Consider the following 21631-nt stretch of genomic DNA (forward strand, 5'->3'; position numbering starts at 1 on the left):
GTGTCCTTGTTCTTGCACTGGTTAGTGTTGAAAACACAAGATCAACTATCAAAGCTGGTCTTACCTTGAACGTAGGTGTGAGAATAATTGCATAAAACAATCTTTCTGGTAATGTTGCAGACTTTCTATACAGAGAACTTTGTTCTTTTTCTCTCTCTCACACACATACACCCACCCACCCCCACACACACAGACACACTCTTTTCCCTACCATAATTAGTCTTACAACAGATGGCCCTGCAATAATCATTCTTTATATTCCCATCCATGGGAACTAAGGGAAGTATAGGTTCACATCCCTATAAGATCTGACTTCATTTGGGTAACTGAGAGGTCACCTAAACACAGATGCACACACACATACCAACACACACACCCACTACACCCTCCCTTTTCTTGTATGACTATATATTCCTGCTTTTCTTAATAAACTTTGGAACTTCTCCCTGAAAAGACTTTGACTAGAGGGTTCATTGAGACTTCCCCGAGAACTCGCCGGGAACCAGAAACCGAGCAGAGGTCGAGAGGCTGAATTTTGTTATCCTGCCCAGTTGTCAGATGAAAAGAGGGTTACCCTGTCCAGGCGACAGATGAGAATTCCTCGGTCCTCTACTTAATCTATTGTTCGAATCTTTAAATGAAGGTGTCAGACATGGACCTTTTTGTCTTTTCAGGATCCTCACATTGAGAGGCCTTGTTTTTATTAAAAGTAGTGTAATACAAATAGATGTGTGTAATATATGTAAAATAAAAAGAAAATTACAAATAAAAACTCTTTCAAATAATCAAACAGTATTAGAATAAGTTATTAAGATGCAAACATTATAACAAACCAAGAAACACTATCCAAGTTTGTTCTATAATGCATTCTATTGTAGACAGCCTTAGGACATGTTATACTCTAGGTGCAGGTCGGTCAGGTAGGTCGACAGTACCAGTGGCGGTCGTTGTTAACCCGGGCCCCGACCGATCTTGTATGGAATTCACACTGATAACTCGCCTATTTACATTTGCCATAATTTACGCCAGATGCCCTTCCTGATGCATTCCTCGACCATTATGAATGACTACTACTATTATTGTAATGAGTCTGTCTGTTTTTGCCTTGTTTCTGTCTGCTGTCGTGCCCTGCTGTTAATTGTTTGCTCCGCCCACTCATTGGTTACCACGGACACTAATTGAACTCAAGCTTTCCTCCAGGTGTGTTGTCTTTGTCTCTGATTGTCTCCGCTTTGTGATTGGTTCCTGTTTCCTATATCTACTCTGTCTGTCCACTTCCCTGGTGTTAGTCGTTGTGGTATGTTGCATGTTTGCCTGCTTGTTTTTTGATTTTTGATTAAATACGTTCAAAACTGCATTTGGATCCTCATTCGCCTTTGTCTAACCGTGACAATTATGAAGAACTACTACTGCTTCTAGCATGTACATACACACTGGTCTCAGTGGGTTTTTAAAATAAATTTATTATACAGAAACAGCCTAATGTTAAAGGAAAACTGAGCATTCATGAAATAATTAAGAATATGGCCTTGGGGTCTGTAAATAATAATAATTAGTGAACTCGACTGAGTAGAATCTGACACCTAAACAGAGCAATTTGTTAACTTCAATATTTATATTTACATTTTAATTACATTTTAATTTTAATTTTTTGTCCTGTGGCATTGAATGGTGCACTGATATTGATTAACAAGAGATCAGACCTAAAAATTTACTATTTTAACCATTCATTCATTCATTCATTTATTCATTTTCTTCTTGGGTCACGGGGAGCCTGTGCCTATCTCAGGCATCATCGGGCATCAAGGCAGGATACACCCTGTATGAAGTGCCAACCCATCACAGGACACACACACACTCCCATTCACTCACACACTCACACACTACGGACAATTTTCCAGAGATGCCAATCAACCTACCATGCATGTCTTTTGACCGGGGGAGGAAACCGGAGTACCCGGAGGAAACCCCCGAGGCACGGGGAGAACATGCAAACTCCACACACAAAAGGCAGAGGCGGGAATCGAACCCCCAACCCTGGAGGTGTGAGGCAAACGTGCTAGCCACTAAGCCACCATGCCCCCCCATTTTAACCAGTGCTGTATAAATACTGTGATGAGGCCTAAGTCCTGATCAGAGATAAGACTAGATATTAAAATTGCATGTGCACACATTATTTATTTTGGCTGCATCTTGAAGCTTAAGCAGGTTTACTCAGGTTTTGTACAACAATGAAAAAGTCGTATAGGTTTGGAGTTTGCATATGATTGTAGGCATCAAGCTCTGGGGTGAAATCAGAAACATATTTTTTTTTTTTAAAAAGATTTAAAAAGTCTACATTGTTTATGAAATCTGTCTTGCAAATTCTAAAATTCTCCCACCGCACAAGATAGTCTGTCATGATCTCAACCCTGACATTGTATTAAATGTTTCAAAGATCTTTTAACTAGACATGTTGGGTTTTCTGAGACAAAGAGCTGTTTTTATAAATCCTCTCTGTTCTAGATTTAGCAGGATGTGGCTTTGTGTACATACAGAAGCAGTACAGAAACACAGCAATGAATAATGCCATCCTGTGCTTTGTGGTCATATGGATTTGTACATTTTTCATAACAGCATTTCACTTTTACTTTGACTTTAAGGTTTATGTTAAAGGTATTTACATCAATAGAAAGGAATAAGAGCATGTTTTATATATATTTATATACGCTTATATACACGTATATACACTTATATACACTTATATATACACTTATATATACATATATATAATACTTATATACCCCCAGATGCTAATGCCAAGCTTGCTATGAACAACCGTTATGCAGCCATTAGCACACAACAGACTGCTCACCTGTAGGCTGCCTTTGATTTTAATTACTTAAACAAGACAGTGGTTGGAGGAACTCTTCTCCAACTCTGACCCTGATGCATGTGGCAGGGCATTGTTGTGGAAGTTCTGAGGTTCGAGAGATTTAAAGAATAAAGTATAACACTGGTAGACACGAGCAAGAGTAAAAAAGGTTACACAATTTATTGTGCTCGGCTGTGCAGCAGGACCCAACACTCCACATGTAGCATGAGAGATGAAGGGCCAAGATCATTGATTACATCAAGGTTTTTATAGACAGAACCCAAGAAGAACAGAAGATATGTAAAAGCAAAACATCATCAATCATTGGCTCAACATTACCTCATGCATCTCCTGATCAAGCTAATCTGACCAGGCCAAAGTCTTCTAGAGGACTTATAGGACATTGTTTATGGACAATATTAACAAAACCTACTGATGACGATGTCAGTCTCTGGTCATGACGCACACAGGGTACAAGCATAGAAGAACAAAGCCTTATGAACATCTTAAGATTAGAAATTTCCACTACAATTCCCCCCTTTTGTCCCTGGGACGATACACAACATTTCAATAATCATTAATCTATAAACAAATCTAGGCTCTAAATACTATATTTACATTTACATTTACAGCATTTGGCAGACCCCTTATCCAGAGCGACGTACATAAGTGCTTAAATCTCTAACATTGAATACATTAATGCTGGTTCACTAGGTTACATACTTAAGATACCATGAGTTTAAAACATTTGTTCAAAGTTACAATGAAAAAGTGTCAAAGGTTTTTTTTTTTTTTTTTTTAAATTCAAAAGATCAGGAAAGAAGTGCTAGTTGAAATGTTTCCTGAATAAGTAGGTCTTCAACCGCCGCTTGAAAATAGCCAGTGACTCAGCTGTCCGGACCTCTAGGGGAAGTTCATTCCACCACCTTGGTGCCAGAACAGAGAAGAGTCTTGTAGTATACTTGCCTCTTACCTCTTGAGAGATGGTGGAACCAGTCGAGCAGTGCTGGTAGATCGGAGGTTGCGGGGTGCAGTGCCAGGAATGATGAGGGCTTTGAAGTAAGAGGGAGCTGGTCCATTTTTGGCTTTGTAGGCCAGCATCAGTGTTTTGAACCGGATGCGTGCAGCTACCGGAAGCCAGTGGAGGGATCGCAGCGGCGGGGGGGGGGGGGGGGGGGGTTGGAGAACTTTGGCAGGTTGAAAACAAGCCGTGCAGCTGCATTTTGGATCATTTGCAGAGGACAGATTGCGTTCATAGGTAGACCTGTCAGCAGTGCATTGCAGTAATCCAGTCTAGAAATGACAAGAGACTGAACAAGTACCTGAGGAGTCTGTGTGGACAAAAATGGCCGAATCCTTCTAATGTTGTAGAGAAGAAACCGACATGAGCGAGTCACATTAGCAACATGAGAGGAAAAGGACAGTTGATTGTCCATGGTTACCCCAAGGTTGCGAGCTGTGGCTGAAGGCGAGATCAGATCGTTGTGCAAGGATATAGCAAGATCATGACCTGGGGATGAATCACCTGGGATGAACAGCAGTTCAGTTTTGCTAGGATTGAGCTTTAACTGATGAGCAGTCATCCATGATGAAATTTCTGCCAGACATGCTGAGATCCGGTCAGAAGCTGTGGCATCTGAGGGTGGGAAAGAGAAGATATAAGTTGTGTATCATCAGCATAGCAGTGGTAAGAGAACCTATGTGAGGAAATAACTTCCCCAAGAGAGTGAGTATACAGGGAGAAAAGAAGAGGACCAAGTACTGAGCCCTGTGGGACGCCAGTGGAGAGTCTGCGTGGAGCAGATGTCACTCCCCTCCATGTTACCTGATATGAGCGTCCTTCCAGGTAGGAGGCAAACCATTCCCAAGCTGATCCGCAAATCCCAAGACTCCTGAGAGTGGATAAGAGAGTCTTGTGGTTGACCGTATCAAACGCTGCTGAAAGGTCAAGGAGGATAAGGATGGATGACAGTTTGGCTGATCTAGCAGTATGTAGCTTCTCAGAGACATCCAAAAGGGCTGTCTCTGTAGAGTGAGCTGCTTTAAAGCCAGACTGTTGGGATCTTGGAGGTTGTTCTTTGAGAGATAGACAGACAGTTGATTATAGACGATGCGTTCAAGAATTTTTGAAAGAAATGAGAGAAGTGATACAGGTCTGTAGTTACTGATGTCTGATGGATGCAGAGCAGGATTCTTTAGGATGGGAATAACCCTTTCTCTCTTGAAAGTAGTTGGTACCTGACCAGATGCTATGGATCTATTGACGATAGTGGAAATGAAGGGCAAGAATATATGATATTACTAATAATCAACTACTTGATCCACAGTATTATTAATCATTTGCTTAATCAGTATCACTTAATCAGTTATGAATATATTCTCATATGGCTTAGGCTAAGTTTAATCATGTATAATCTCACATCAGCATATCATTTCCCTTGTAAGGTTTTTCATGAACGCATCATAAAATACTTGAACTTCAGTGGACAATACGATGTTTTTGTGGGGACAGCACCCAAACAGAAATGCATTTAAAGGCAAAGCATTAAACATCTATCTCATTGTAACTTTTCTACAAGTCAAAAGTACTGTCCGTATTCATCTTTGTCTGTTTCTGGATCAGTCTGGCCAAATTCAGTGAAATAGTCATCATTGAATGGAGGAATCCATTCTGTATCATTGTCAACATGGTCTAGTTTCACAAGTTGTTTGGTCGTTAGGTTGGACATTATGATGTGATGGACGCATTTATATGCGCAGGGGCCAAACAAACATAATAAGATCACTACCACACTCACTGGGATTATCATTGATAGATAGGGAGTCCACTGTCCAAACAGTGTATACCAGAGTCCCCAACTATTATCTCCGTGTTCATCTTGTTTCATTTGGTTTGCTACTTTATGCATATCATGCAGTGCATCGGAGATAGACCCATGATCGTCATCATTAGAGGGAATGAAGGTGCAACATTGATCCTCTATCATGGCACATACACCTCCCTCTTTAGCTAATAAAACATCTAAGGCTATTCTATTTTGTGTTGTAGTCAATCTAGGGGCGGTGAGTTCTTGTTTGATACCCTCTGTTGCCCAATTAGTGGAGTTAATGTAAGTGGCAAGCCGATAATGTGTGACTTCTAGTTGATTCCGTACCTGGAATCAAACAATGTACTTAGTTTACTTTTTAGTCTATGTTCTGGTGGGGGAAAAATCATCATTAGTAAGAACTTTTACAGTATTGGGCTATGGCCTTCAGTTCACTACCATTACTTTCATGGGAATCATTGTGTGTTTGCTTGCAGATGTGGGGACCATCATGCACACATAACAGGACTCATTTGTGATCATTTTGGCAGTGTAGTCGATGAGTTGCCAGTAAGTGTTTTCATACACATCTCTGCGGCTTCTAATAGAAGTGGGACTCTCTGGAGTTTTTTCTTAACAGGCAGATCATGAAGATGCCAATGGTCCCTAGGATTCTAGGGTGATAGTTAACAAGGCTCCTCATCTTAACAGGAGCTTCCACCTTGCCTATTTGAACCGTCCTTTGAAGTCAGACTTTTGTGTGTGTGTGTGTGTGTGTGTGTGTGTATGTCAGTCTGGGGCCGTAGTCAGTATGTCATACTGTATAACCGTTTACTATTGTCTACTATCGAAAGTGTCACATTTACCTCTCTCACTTAGTTTATTAATTTCATTAACATTTGTGTTTACATTTGTGTGTGTGTCGATGTTACTCTTTTCAGATGACGCTGCTTCTTCTCAGTGTTTGGAGAATAGGTGTTATACTGGTGTTTCTTCTGTTTTCTTCTGACTCAGATACTTTACGCATAGTAGAGAGTCAGTTGGAGCTCACGGGAGAGGTTACTAGCATGTCACCGTGTGCCCTGATGCTCCCTTTTGTTCTTCTTAACAGTTGTTTGTTGCTGGTTTCTCCTCTGTCTCAGGGACCCACTAACAGTGGCTAATGTGAATCCATGTCGCTCTCTCTGCAACCTTCACTGCAGTCTGCGTGGTCAGAAGTACCTGAAATGGTCCCAGCCACCGCCTGGCTCTCCAGCTTTTCCTCCTGAAATCCTTCACCACCACCCAGTCACATGGTTTGAGATTGTGTAGATCTGTTTGTGTCACCTTGGGCAGTGCTTCCTTCACCTGCTTGTGGATTTGAGACAAAATAGAGGACAAGTTTGCACAATAACACAGCATTTCATCTTCACACTGGCTTGTGGTTAATCTGGGTGTGTGTCTAGGCTCCATTCCTGTATTTGGGGGTCTGCCAAACAGTATGCAAAACGGGCTTAAATTTACTCTCCCTCTGCTTCTTGTTCTGATGTATAATAACACGATTGGGAGCATTTGGCCAATTTGTTTTTCAGTGTTCCATTTTCTTGCTCCACTGCCCCTCCGCTGGCAGGGTGGTATGCACAGTGTTGTCTGAGATCTATACCCAAGAACTCTCCCATCCATCGAAATGCTTGGTTTACAAAGGGAGTTCCATTGTCACTACTGATTTTGTCAGGGATTCCCCAACGAGGGATAATTTCAGACAGGAGTGCTTAGCTACCGCACTTGCATCCTGTTTCGAAGTGGGGAAAAGTTCCACCCACTTATATCCACTATCACCAGACAGTATTTTTTCCCTTCGCTGGGTGTCAGTTCAATGAAATCCACCTGTAGGTGTTCAAATGGTCGTTGTGGCGGAGGATGGGCACTTTGGGAGACTTTAACCCTCGGCCAGTATTGTTTGTTGCACACACTATACATTTTTCACAAAATGTCTGGGAGTAGTTAGCAAAGCCCTTAGTGTGCCAGTATCTAGAGACACTGTTATACATCCCCCCTTTTGACGCATGGTCTTGCCCATGCGCCAATGTAACATAGAATGGAAACAGTTTCTTTGGCAGGAATGGTTTGTCATCTGGGCCGTACCAAACCCCATCTCTTACCACACCTCCTGTTTTCCTCCAAGTGGCTCTCTCTTCCGCTGTAGATTGTGACTGAAGATCTTTGAGATCAGCTGTGGGAGTACATATTTTCAACATACACAAAGTTTCGGCATTCACAGAGTTTTTCTGTGCAGCTGATTTTGCTGCTGCATCCGCCTGGGCATTACCCTGTGAAATAGGATCAGTTCTCCCAGTGTGTGCTTCACACTTACATACAGCAGTGGATTTTGGAAGTAGGATTGCATCCAGGAGCTCAGAAATCAGGCCATTGTGCGTGATTGCTTTACCTGATGAAGTCAGGAAAACTTTATGTTTCCACAATGTACCAAAATCATGGACTACTCCAAATGCATACCTACTGTCAGTATAAATAGTGACAGTCTTGTCTTTTGCCAACTTGCATCCTGCTGTTAAAGCAACCAACTCGGCTGCCTGTGCAGAGAGATGCTCTGGTAGTGATTCTGCTTTAAGTGTTTCGTGTTGTGTTACTACTGCATACCCCACGCAGTTGCGGCCTGTTTTCTGATCTCTGAAGGCTGATCCATCCACAAAAAGTTCAAGATCTGGATTCTGCAACGGTGTCTCCTGCAAATCAGACCTAGGACTGCAAATGTCATTTACAACTGGACACAATTGTACGGTTCTACATCTGCTTCTGTGGGGAGAAGAGTTGCAGGGTTAAATACAGTACAGCGTTTTACTTTCACATTTGGCATGTCAAGCAAAATAGTGTGATATCTTAGCCACCGTGCTGCAGACATATGTGCTGTTTTCTGTTCCAGGAGAAGAAGTGACACTGCATGTGGTACTAAAAGAGTTAGGTCATTGTACCCTACAATATCTTCTAGAAGCATTGACTGCTTTTTCAGCTGCTGCTATTGCTCTTAAACACATTGGCAGGCCTGCCTCTACTGGATCCAATTTAGCTGAGAAATACGCTACTGGTCTTAATTTCCCCCCATGATTTTGTAGTAGCACTGATGTCATGCATCCATTTTTCTCATCCACTGTTTGCACAAATGGCTTATTTGGGTCTGGAATAGCTAATGTTGGGGTGGTTTGTAGAGCCATTTTTAAATCTACAAAGGCTTTTTCTGCCTCTGGTGTCCAAATCAGTGCACTGTGGGCCTGTAGGCCTTTCCCATGAACGATTGCGCTCAAGGGCACCTCAAGTATTGCATAGTTGGGTATGAAGGTCCTGCAATAAGAACAAGTCAAGACTTGTTTTGGATTGCTGCAACTCTGTTCTGCTCAATAGTTTTGCTTTGTTCTGATATCAGATGTCCCAAGAATTTTACTTGTTGTTGTACAAACTGCAGCTTTGATAAGCTTGCCTTGTGACCTTCCTTTGCTAGATGATAAAGCAACGCAACAGTGTCTTAATTCAGATTGGTCTTTGGATGGTGCTGCAATCATGCAGTCGTCCATATATTGAAGAATTGCCGTCCCTGGGGTCAGAGTCAGAGATTATAGACTGTTCTTAAGGGCTTCGTTGTAGATAGTAGGAGATTCACCATACCCCTGATACAATCTGGTAAAAGTGTACGGTTTTCCATTGAAGGAAAATGCAAACCAAAACTGGCTGTCTGGATGAACGGGTACACTGAAAAAAGCATTAGCTATATCTACTACAGAAAACCACATGCTGTCTGGTGGAATCTGAGACAAGATTGTGTAAGGGTTTGGCACATTTGAAGCTCTTGAAATTACTGCATCATTCACTACTTGCAAATTTTGAACAAAGCGCCAATCCTCTGTTTTTTTTTTTTTTTCACAGGAAAGATAGGTGTTCTTACTGGAGAGGTTTCACATGGCACGATCACACCAGCCTTATGCAGTGAATTAAATACAGGTGTGATACCCTTAATAGCCTCTGGCTTTAAGGGGTACTGTGTTTTCTCACTTTACAACACTGTGGGATCTGAACTGGGCTTCCAATCACCAGCTTCAACACACTTTAATGTCCATTTTCCTAAATCTTCCCACTTCTCTGTATTTTAGACAGACTCACTTCTGCAGTACATTTGTGATTGTCCCAATACAAATTCTTCAACAACAACTCCTCAGTTTCTTTTTGTTTTTCGAACCACTCTTGTTCATAAACTACATCTGGCCCTGTGTGTGCTGTGCAGTGCAGATCATGTGTGTCCATGTATTGTGTGCGAGTGGGGTTAGTAATATCGCGGGCCTTATCTGTGAGTGCTTGATTCACTGAATTCACAGCAGAGGTGCTGAGTTCCCACTCATACACATACAAGAGAGGTCTGGGGTCCCACTTAACACCCTGAAATTCACCTGTTTGACTTGTAAACACTTTCAATCCATTTGGGGTGCTAATTAGGTTTATTCCCAATTTGCAAATCAAATCCCTGCCCATCAGATTAATAGGGCAGCATTCAGATAACAGGAAAGAAAATGTGTGAATGGCTGTTGGTTAACCCCAACACACCTTAAGGGTGCTGTACATTTTTCTTTCACGATAATCCCAGATGCTCCAACCGAATTCAGGGATCTACCACTCATTTTTGGCCTCTCACTCAACTCATTTACTTTGATCACAGATGTTTCCTGCACCAGAATCTACTAAAAACACAATGTCTGTCCCTTCTACATTTAACGTGTGTATTGGCATGTGCTTATAGACATCTAAACTGTACTTTGCATATGTGCCTTGTGGAGTATGCTTCATCTCAAGAAAATCAATTGCATTCAAAATGTTAGCATTTAAGTCAGAATCAGAAGTTAGCTGAAGCGTTTCTTCATTGCAAAGCATCAAGGATTTTGACTCACCCATCCCTTCAGGACTGACCTCTTCGACCCCGACCTGAGATGCTGAATGTCATGCAGTTTCTTTGTCATGTTTGTTAGGACATTCCCTTGCCCAGTGATCTTGTCCTCCACAAATAAAACACCCACTGTCTCCCGTTCTCTCTCTTCGGCCTCTGCCTCTTCCTCGATATCTCCCTCTTCCTCGATGTGTTCGAGACCCCGCCATGGCTTGCATCATTGTCAGCTGGACTCTGTGCGTTTGTGCTTATTTCTTCTTTTCCTGTTCCTGCTTGTGTTGTGCAAGCAGTCACTCATGTCAGGTGGGGTAGTGAGGCCACTGTGCGCATTGTGTATGTCAGTGAGCCGATGGAGATACTGCGCAACGTTTTCGCTGTCCTCTTGTTGGCAAAGCGCAATCTTTGTCATATCCATCTTTGCTGGGAAAGATTCCCTACACGCTTCACGTAATTCCATTATGAAATTAGAGTATGCTGCATTCCTCGAGTTCGCATGATCTGGATGCCTCATGCACAGATTCTCATCCAGCCATACATACTTGATTCGCTTCTCTTGTGTCAGGGAGGTGCTCATGAGCATGTTCAATGTCCTTTAGTGTCCAGGGACGGTGTACTAGAATGGGGTCTCCATCTGGTCCAGCCACTTCCACCATGGGCATTGTAATCACACTCTGAAGTTGCTCTTTGACCTCTGAAGTCGAAGCCTTTTCTTCAACCGGTCCAGGATCAGCATTCTCCTTCTGCTTCTCTCTCTGACATGTCCGATCCGCGATCGATGGTGAGGGTGGAGGGAGTGCACACTTCTTCACGGTTTCTGGTTCCGTGTGGGCTGGCTCTGGTTGGGGGTGTGTTCCTGAATCAGTGAACACCTGTGTTGACACAGCCGCTGCCAGACGTGGTCGAGGAGGCGGTCCATCCAGGTCAGGATCATCTGAAAAAGACTTAAGACTGTGAGCTCCTTAATGTACTTTGTGTATTTTGTAAATATTGTTTCTCTGCCTCTGATCTCCACATCGGAAATGCTGTCCAATTTACTTCTACACTCTTTCTCTTATTTTTCCTGTCATTCTCTTTCAATTTGGATCAGGTTACCTCTCAGCAAGTCTAACTGTTTCAGGCTAAAACTGCCACCATCTGGGAAGCCACACTCCGTCACCCATCACATTAGTTGTGACACAGAATCAGGACCATAATTAGTTTTCATAAAATTCACATTAGGTCCAGTGATACACACTATGTTTGTACTGAGTTTGCTCTTAGATTTACTGTTGCCCATGACTATCTTAGTTTATTGTTGACAGTCTCTGTGCCAGAAAGCCTGTTCTCTTAGGCCGAGCTCGTCAGCTCTTAGCGGCGGGTTTTCTGAACACCTTGCAAACAAGACACCTTTAGCACCTAATCCCAGATTAGTGCCGTGCTTTACTTTTTATTTCTAGGCCATGCATTAGGTGCCTATTCAGGTCCCTGACCTGTTGACAGATCCAGGTCTAAATCCTGTCTTTACAGCCATTTCCACACAGAGACAACCAACAATATAATTTTGCGATTCAACACTAATAAATTTAACTATGGTTCTCTGAAAAAACCTATACAACCTTACAATTAAAATAAAATAAATCCTCTCACCTTCCACGTGTCCAATTACTTTTCAAGTAATTATTTAAATAATAAAGTATAACACTGGTAGACACGAGCAAGAGTAAAAAAGGTTACACAATTTATTGTGCTCAGCTGCGCAGCAGGACCCAACACTCCACATGTAGCATGAGAGATGAAGGGCCAAGATCATTGATTACATCAAGGTTTTATAGACAGAACCCAAGAAGAACAGAAGATATTTAAAGCAAAACATCATCAAACATTGGCTCAAAATTACCTTATGCATCTCCTGATCAAGCTAATCTGACCAGGCCAAGGTCTTCTAGAGGACTTATAGGACATTGTTTATGGACAACTCATCCCCAGTCCCTACTGCCCTTGTCATAATCTTAACAAAACCTACTGATGACGATGTCAGTCTCTGGTCATGACGCACACAGGGTACAAGCATAGAAGGACAAAGCCTTATGAACATCTTAAGATTAGAAATTTCCACCACACAACAGACCTCAGCATGTTAAGTCAAATAACATCACCTCCTCAACCATCATAATGAACACTGGCGTACACCAAGACTGTGTGCTGAGTCCCTTCCTGTATCTCTCTCCACCCATGACTGCAGTCTTGATCAGGATTTGGATATTTCTACTTTTATTCAAGTTTTTAACTATAACTGCATCTTACTATACACAGATTTGTGAAATGTTTCTCTACAGTAGAGAGAGTCAGTCATTAGAATACAGAGACCTCTAGTGGTGAAGAGGGGAATACATTACAACTAATCATATCATACTGTACAACTTATATTATTTTTAAATCTCTACCATAAGAAATTATTTTTATCTTTAAGATTATTATAATATTATTATAATATTACTTTTAGAGACTGCTCTGATTAAGACTGAAATGGATCAGGGAGAGCAGAACTGAGCCACACAATAATATAAAGATCAGTGAAGTGAGAGTAAGATTTACATGAAGACGGCTGAGTGATCCTCTTTCTCCCAGAATAGAGCAGCACTTTCACCAGATGTTCAACTTTCTTCATCCAAACTCACTGAAGCACAACACACAGCCCTGAATCTACAGCTAAACACACTCTCTCCTCACACTGATAATGACTATTAACTCCAAGAAAAGAACACACAATGTCCAAAATGAAGCTTTATTTCAGCAGAGCAAAACTACAGGAAGAGCAACAGGACAGTGAAGAGAGTAAAGACAGAAATGTCAGCATTGTGTAGAACTGAAACTCTATTGTAGATGGATGTGGAAGCAGCTCAGTGTTCAGTTCTATCTTGGAGCTGTTAGCCTTAACACTGGCTCTTTCTGAACGTGACCGGATGATCCACGCCCTCGTGGGAGACCGTACAGACAAACTCCTCCCCCTTTTCCCAGAGTGCTTGGCTGAGGGTCAGGGTACTGCTGCGTGTGTAACCGTCCTTCTTCTGTTCTTCTGCACTGGTCAAGACCCCGTCCTTCACCGCCGAGCCGTCCACCGTCCAGCTCACCGACGCCCCCTGTGGAGAGTAGGCAGACAGCAGGCAGAGCAGCGAGGCCGATTCCTCAGACTGGTGCAGAGAGGAGGGAGGGAGCAGAGACACGGAGGGCTTCACCGTGGGACCTTCTGTAGACCACAAACACACAATAAACACACCTTTACACACGCTTACACAACATTTACTCATTACTGCTTCTTCACATCACTGCACTTCAGTAGAACTACTCAGCAGGAGAACATTTCCTAGTTCCTCGTTCTATTGTGGAGACACTCGGACTTTGATGGCCTTGATTCTGGGAGTGTGTTCCAGTCCTCCTGAGTCCTTCTGTTATTGTACATGTAGTGCTACAGTGCTACACACACTTACACAACATTTACTCATTACTGCTTCTTCACATCACTGCACTTCAGTAGAACTACTCAGCAGGAGAACATTTCCTAGTTCCTCCTTCTATTGTGGAGACACTCGGACTTTGATGGCCTTGATTCTGGGAGTGTGTTCCAGTCCTCCTGAGTCCTTCTGTTATTGTACATGTAGTGCTACAGAAAAATAAATCCACTGCTGATGGAAATACACTTATATTCCACACAGTCAGGGCTGGAAAACATCACACCTTCCCTTTGAGTTTCCAGAGAAGAAGATTTACTCCATTACACAAATCACATATCTGGCAAAGAGGCTGAGAAATCAGTTCAGTGATGGAAATAACCACATCACACCACATCCACCTTTCTACACACTGTTTATCTTTGCTTCCAGATTCAAAATCAGTCCATCAGTAACATGACAGAAGGCTAACAGACACAGGATGAAGTTTTCTACCATGTCCTTCACAGCACACAATATGAACTTCAGAAGCTGTGAATGTGAAAGTGCTGTTTACTGATGAACACACTGTCTACTTATTCAGCTAACAGCTAACTCCTGATTTTTAATTTCCTCTCTCTTATTTTTATTTTACTGAAACTGTCTCATCATCAAAACATACTCCACATTCCTTATCTCCAAATTATAAAGACATACAAATGAATAAATGAATAAACAAACAGAAATTCTTTATGATGTCCACATTTTCCTATTTGTCTTAACTTTATTTAATATTTTGATAAACAATAAAAATAAATGAATGGAATGTTGAATAAAGAAGAGAGACTTACTGATGATGAGTTTGGTTCCTCCACCAAAAGTGAACCACAGTGATACATTCTAATGAAGCCGTCGTACAAAAACCTCTGTTACACTCCAGTGACCACACACACACACACACACACACACACACACACACACACACACACACACACACACATATACAGTTGTGCTGTTTGCATATGTGTCACTGCTACACACACTTTAAGAGCTGTAGTGCTGATCAGAGTGTGTTCAGTCCTTTCAGAGCCACTGACACGCAGCACAATGATGATGGTACTGAGTCTCCTGCTGGGGACACTGGGACTCCTCGCTCACCGTGAGACATTCTCTTTACTTTTATTATTCATACACATCATCACATCACTCTCACACTCATTACTACATCTGTTTCCATTATTTTAACTCTGCATCCTTTTCTTTAGAGTCTTTTGGGGAAATCGTCCTGACTCAGTCTCCAGGATCTCAGTCTGTTTCTCCAGGAGAATCTGTTACTCTCACCTGTAGAACCAGTGCATATGTTGGCAGTGATCTCCAATGGTACCTGCAGAAACCTGGAGAAGCTCCTAAACTCCTGATCTATTATGATGTTAATCGTTACACAGGGGTTCCAGATCGTTTCAGTGGCAGTGGATCGAACACAGAATTTTACCTAAAAATCTCTGGAGTTCAGGCTGAAGATGCAGGAGATTATTATTGTCAGCAGAGTGAGAGCTATCCGTACACACAGTGTTACAGCGTCGTACAAAAACCTCCCTGAGCTGTAGAGGAAGTGCTCTGACTCAGAAACACACACTGATCTGAGAACAGCTGCACAGCTGCTAATGTACTTTTTTTTTTTACCAGATTTTACCAGACAATTGTTTCCATATAACAAATGTTCTGTTCACATTTAATAATTTTTTCTCCTAATCTCTGGTAAGCATCAATGGTTAGAGTTATATAGAGAACTTTAATTACATGTCTCTCAAAAAGAGAACCTTGTGGACCACAAAGTGTGAGATCATGACTGATATGTTCCTGTCCATTGCATGTTGAGCTTTATATTGTAATCACATTTAGGCTCGAATCGTTGATGCTCGTCATGGTTTCAATATAAAACTTCCACTCAACATGCAATGGACAGGAACATATCAGTCATGAACTCACACAACTTTGTGGTCCACAAACACATTCACTGGATAACTGAGACACAAGGAGCTTTGTTCAGACAGACGCTGATGTAGTTTCATAGCCTTGTTTCCAACTTATCCAATTCTTCATGGTCCTGTTCTCCTCACAGTGCTTTCTCCCCAGACTGTTTAGTAGAACTCAGTTATCAGCTCGATACTTTGGGCCAATACACAAAATGTATCCCCAGAAGTTTGTAAAACTGAGGAAATTTATGAAGTTTAGCGCCACTCCGCCATTTTTTTTCACACTCTCACTTTTTCCAAGTACCAAAAGCTTCCACTGTCTTCTCACTGCCCCTCGACCCATCACACACCAACACAACATAACATAACATAACACAACATAACATAACAACACGTACCTATATAAAATATGTTCATATATTTTAAACATACAAAGATTTGTGATTCAAATCATTTAAAAATAATAACCAGGCATATTTTCTCAGTTCCCTACACACACTATATACAAAGATGTACAACATAATACCTTTGGGTTCCAGTAAGAAGCTTGTCACATATTCACCTTCTCTCAGCACACAGCTCCTGTTCCATGTTACATTCAGATGGAAATTTGGTTTAGATCTTTTCTTATTGTTTTACTTTTACTTTTGTCTCCTCCCATAGACCGGTCATGTGTCATAACACATATCTCATTAGTACTACTGTGTTTCTAGTATGGTTTCTGACCTGAAAGTAGGTCTTAATTCTTTTTAGACAGGACCACCCTCTGACTTCTGCCATGTGTGACCTTAAAGGGTGACTGTAATGTGAGTTTGGCTCTGTGGGATGGACTAGTGATCAGGGAGACTGTCTAAACAAATAATAACAGCAAAAAACAATATGTTCACTGTTCCAAAGGCAAATGGAAGTAATCACTAAGTTTGTAGATGTTTTTTAGTTCATAAGGTAAAAGTGATTACATACAGATGTAGCGGCTCAAAATTGTTCTTTTCCTGCACCTGACAGGTGCTAGTCAGGCAATCATCACACGTTTATCAGGTGGTTGTCATGAGCCCACCTCTCTACAGGCAATCAAGGACGTGTGAATATTCTAATGTAGCCACCCACATTTTTAGCTGTTGTAATGCAATTCCAGGGCACAACCAGAAGATGGGGCTTTGCTCACAAACACTTTCTGACCCTGACTTTACAGGTCAGAGACAACCTTTTTTTAAGGGTATAGAAGCAGTTTTCTCTTTCACCTTGTACCTGTCCAGCAGGAAGATAGTAGGAAGGACCTGAAACTTTAATGTCATTATCACACACTGGAGAGAGACAGACAGACAGACAGATGGATGTTATATTTGGTGACACTGTGGGTTTTGAACTTGTGCAAATTAAAGTCAGTTTTTATTATATATTAAAACATGCATCACCAAGCGTACCAACACTGCACTATTAAAGACATCAGTTTTAATAGGAATCCTCAGATTTGCAGGAGGTGAATACCAGAGTTTGCAGATTGACCTACAGTATCTGTCTGTGAGACGTGAGGGAGAGAACACCCCTATGTTATGCTTACTAAGGGAGCAGAGCTGGGTGTTATCAGCAATGTTCTCACCATCCTACTTCTACTGTTCTGTCTTCTGGGAGAATGATGTGCCTTGAGAACAACTTTCAGAAATCTTCACCTGGATGACTGAGAATCTTCACAGACATATTATGCTTAAATTAAAAAAGAATGATTTTGGATCATTTATTACCATCAAGCATTCTTAAAAATTTGATGCATTTTTATTTACCAAAATGAAAACTAAGACAAATATACTGTATGCCAAGAGCGTGATTTGAACCGAGGACAAGATATTTTCAGGACATGCATCTAGGACCTGTTTAGACTTTAACCCTCTTATTACAGTATGTTGCAGGTCAAATTGACCTACAAGTTTTTAAAAAAATTAACAAATAGTTAAAAGTATTTTTTATGCTTAAAACTTCCTCAACATGTAAAATAAAATTGGTGAACATCACATATTTGCAACCCTCCCTACAGTCGTAGGGTTAGAGTACTGTAGGGTTAAATGTCATATACTGTAGGACTTTTTTGTTTGCAGCTGTGAGACATATTTACGTCTTACACTCTACTATATTGTCTTGACATCATCTATAAGGTACAAAAATGCAGTTTTGTTATGACTTTTGATTGGAACATCATAACCTGTAACAATTTGTTCACAAACTACAACCTGGGCCAGGAGCTTCTAAAGAGAAAGTCCATGTTTGTCTTCACATACAGTACTTTTCAGAACAGCCAGTAACAACAATAATGTCTTACTGCCCCAACAAGGGAAAAACTTTATTCTCATGAGCACTTTGCACAAAAATGCTGAAAGCAGTACATGCGAGAACCAGAAACTGAGGTTTGTTGGACGGAGATGTTTCCTACTGTAAGTGTGTGTCAAAGTGGTACAAGAGGTACATCTTCTCTAAGGAGATGGGGAAGACACATGTGATACCACATGTACAAAGGATGGAACATGTACCAAGGACCCAGCTGCTGTACAGTGAGGGATCCAGGACAGAATGTCACCTTGTGTGCCAGCAGGTAAGCGTCTCTGAGCATGTGTACAGTGGAGTACGTTTATGAATGTATGTTGTTTGTGTCTTGGGATCAGCAATAAAACACACTAATCATCATCATCCTCTTCTCTCCAGGTTGTTACTGGGGAAAATAAAGAGGAAGAAGCAGCCAGGTCTGCAGCCATCTGATGATGACAAGACAAAATGTGAACCACATCACAGGGTGGTCTGTACAAATGACCATTTGCAGGGACCACACTGTGATCCCATGTCCCTCATATCAGAGGTGGCAAAAGTACACACATCCTTTACTCAAGTAGAAGTACAGATACTCACTTTTTAAAAGACTCCAGTAAAAGTTGAAGTAGTGACTACACTCTTTTACTCAAGTTAAAGTAAAGAAGTTTGGGCTCTGACATGTACTTAAGTAAAAAGTCACCGTTACTACTACCTGTTTAGTGTCATGCTGGTAACTAGACGTCATGTTATCTATATATATATATATATATATATATATATATATATATATATATATATATATATATATATATATACAGGGGAGAGTGGTGTAAGATGACCCAGTGGGTAAGTTGACCCACCCCCTGTTTTACCCACCCACTATGCAAATTTGGTGTAATGTGACCATACATTCTGAAGAACTCCATCATTTGTAATTTTTTGTGAAGAGGAGAAGCACATGGGACAAGAGATTTTTTTTTTTTAAAGAAAAACAGTTATTTGCTTGTTAAAGTTGATTTTCTGCATTTCAGGTACACTCACTGTTGTGCCAAAGCAAATTTATCTAGGTCTAAAGTTGTTTATGGTACATTTTGGTGATTTGTCAACATATAAAACCATGTGAATCATCAATCTAAAAGTTAGCCTAAATTGCTAACCTAGGCCATTTTTACCAAAATGGTGGCTATGGGGCAAAGTGAGCCAGATGATGTGGGGTAAATTGAACCAGTGGTTGGATCAATGAAGACACCTTTGCAGAGTTCTTTGAACATCTGGTTCAGCATACCAAGTGCTCCTCTGACCATCTCATAGTGTCAGACAGACCAAACCCTGATGTGCTGTCTACTTCTGTAGAAGATCAACCCATGGCTTCAACCTCCACCTCTATGTAGGATCTGTCCCACTAAATGATGTGCTGAAGAAGCTTCCTAAACCTTGAAAGGTTGGAGGAACCACAAAGAGGGAGCAACAACTCATATTTCCCTGCAACCTTGATGGATGGAATGTCCAATAGTCATTTTCATTTTGCTGAGGTCTGAAAGTTCAAACTGCTCTTTTCTTCTCACAAGTTCAAAACTGTGAGACTGTTTATGGACCGCCGTGCCGTCCACGGCACACGACCACTAGGGGATGAGGCTGCATCAACTTCGTTGTAGCTGTTAAACATTAAATCCTCTAAATACATGATTAAATTTTATATTGTTTGAAAGCTTAGACTCTCTGGATTTTATTAAGCCCACACACAAAGCATAATATGATTTATAGCCATCATACTAATTTAATCCAAGTTGATAGTCACCTGAACTAGGCGGCGCTAGTCCAGTTGTTCACTTACTTTTAAACGTTTCCCTTTCTTTACTGGGGTAATATTTTCCAAAACAAATGCTTGTAAAAAATCCCCAAGCGTCCAAGGAACTGGAATATGTAAGCCTTTTAATCCAAAACACTTTAATCCAAAATGCTTGCCTCACAAATATAACGTTTCTGACCAAAAACTGTAAACAGCAGTTCACTTCCGTCCATTGTTTCGGCTCTCACTTCTCCCAGGAGGCTTATAAAACTACACTGAGGCATCAGATTTGTAGTCCAGGGCCTAACGAATCAAACAAGCCCTCACTTGAGCCAACCGGTGCCTGTAGTGCAGAGATAGACGGCTGAGAAGCCAATGATGTCTCTCCATCCTAGGTGGGACACCCTCCCTCCAGTAGCGATTTCATGATCCAGGACCTTTACAGCTCTTTAGCCAATAAGGAGACGATTCCAACGGTATACAACATGACACGTCTATGAAGTGTGCACTATGGTTTTATAGCGCAATTCTCAAATTTGTAACACTCTCACAGCTCAGGGTGTCAGGTTACAGGTTACAGGTTACAGGTTACAGGCCTTTTTTCACAGCAGACTTGTAGACAGGGAGGCTCTGTTCATTTTAGGACTTTTAAACTGACCATGCAGTCTTTTAATTCAAATTTATACAGTAAACAAGTAAACAAGAAAAACATGACCGGACGGACATGTCCGTAGAAAAATATTCATATAAAATCCATTTTTGAGTCTTTTGATTTGAATTTTTTTTTGGTGAAAGCCAAGACATGTGGCTATGACCCTCAGTTGTTGTTTAGCTCCTAACATGTTTTACAGCAATAAGATTAATCAGTTTATCAATAAACATCTCAGACGGAAATCAAAACCCTCCATTCTAGCCTCTGTAACTTTGTGTCAGTAAGGCCTAGAATCACTCTGATACTTGTATCTGAAACTAGAGACTCTCTTCTTTCCAGTGTGACCGCTGTGTGTCAAAGAATGTGGGAGCTGTACCACTTTTTAGGTGGGTAGGTCATGTAGGCGAAAATCATGAAAATATGGGGCGAGGTCCATAACAGGTTTAACAAAATTGGAAATTAGAACTGAACACACTGATGGGACGTTCTTTCTGCCAAACACGTTTGTGTGTGTGTGTGTGTGTGTGTGTGTGTGTGTGTGTGTGTGTGTGTGTGTGTGTGTGTGTGTGTGTGTGATTGGACATGACTTGATTAACAGCATAAGAAATACAGCATATAACCATATTTCTTGTTCCTGAAAACTATGCTGTCAGTCCTTCACTTAGAAATGTTTAAAACTATTGTGCACCAACATAAAAAATAAAAGATTAAAGGTAAAATTCAACTTTAACTGGTTTGTTTTGTACTGTTTGAGGTAGCTTTAATAAATGACATTGTTTGGAAAGGTAAATGTATTTTAATACTAAAAGTAACGAGTCTGTTTTGAAAATGTAAGAAGTAAAAAGTACAGATATTTGTGTAAAAATGTAATGAGTAAAAGTAAAAAGTCCGAAAAATAAATAGTGGAGTAAAGTACTGATA

General features: G+C 41.0%; 2 gene segments (V, D, J or C); one reads left to right on the forward strand and one right to left on the reverse strand.

The window, feature by feature from the left end:
* The window catches only part of LOC113663510, a 122825-nt gene extending 108583 nt beyond the window's left edge, over window positions 1-14242 (reverse strand). The window contains 1 exon segment of the C gene segment in view: window positions 14063-14242. Within this exon segment, the coding sequence occupies window positions 14063-14070 (8 nt within the window).
* Window positions 14243-14999: 757 nt separating this feature from the next.
* Window positions 15000-15876, forward strand: LOC125145728. The segment is given in 2 exon segments: window positions 15000-15154; window positions 15261-15876. Coding segments are annotated over 2 exon segments (387 nt in total).
* The last annotated feature ends 5755 nt before the right edge of the window (window positions 15877-21631 follow it).

This window comes from Tachysurus fulvidraco, chromosome 10 (genome assembly GCF_022655615.1).
Source record: "Tachysurus fulvidraco isolate hzauxx_2018 chromosome 10, HZAU_PFXX_2.0, whole genome shotgun sequence".
Lineage (NCBI taxonomy): Eukaryota > Metazoa > Chordata > Actinopteri > Siluriformes > Bagridae > Tachysurus > Tachysurus fulvidraco.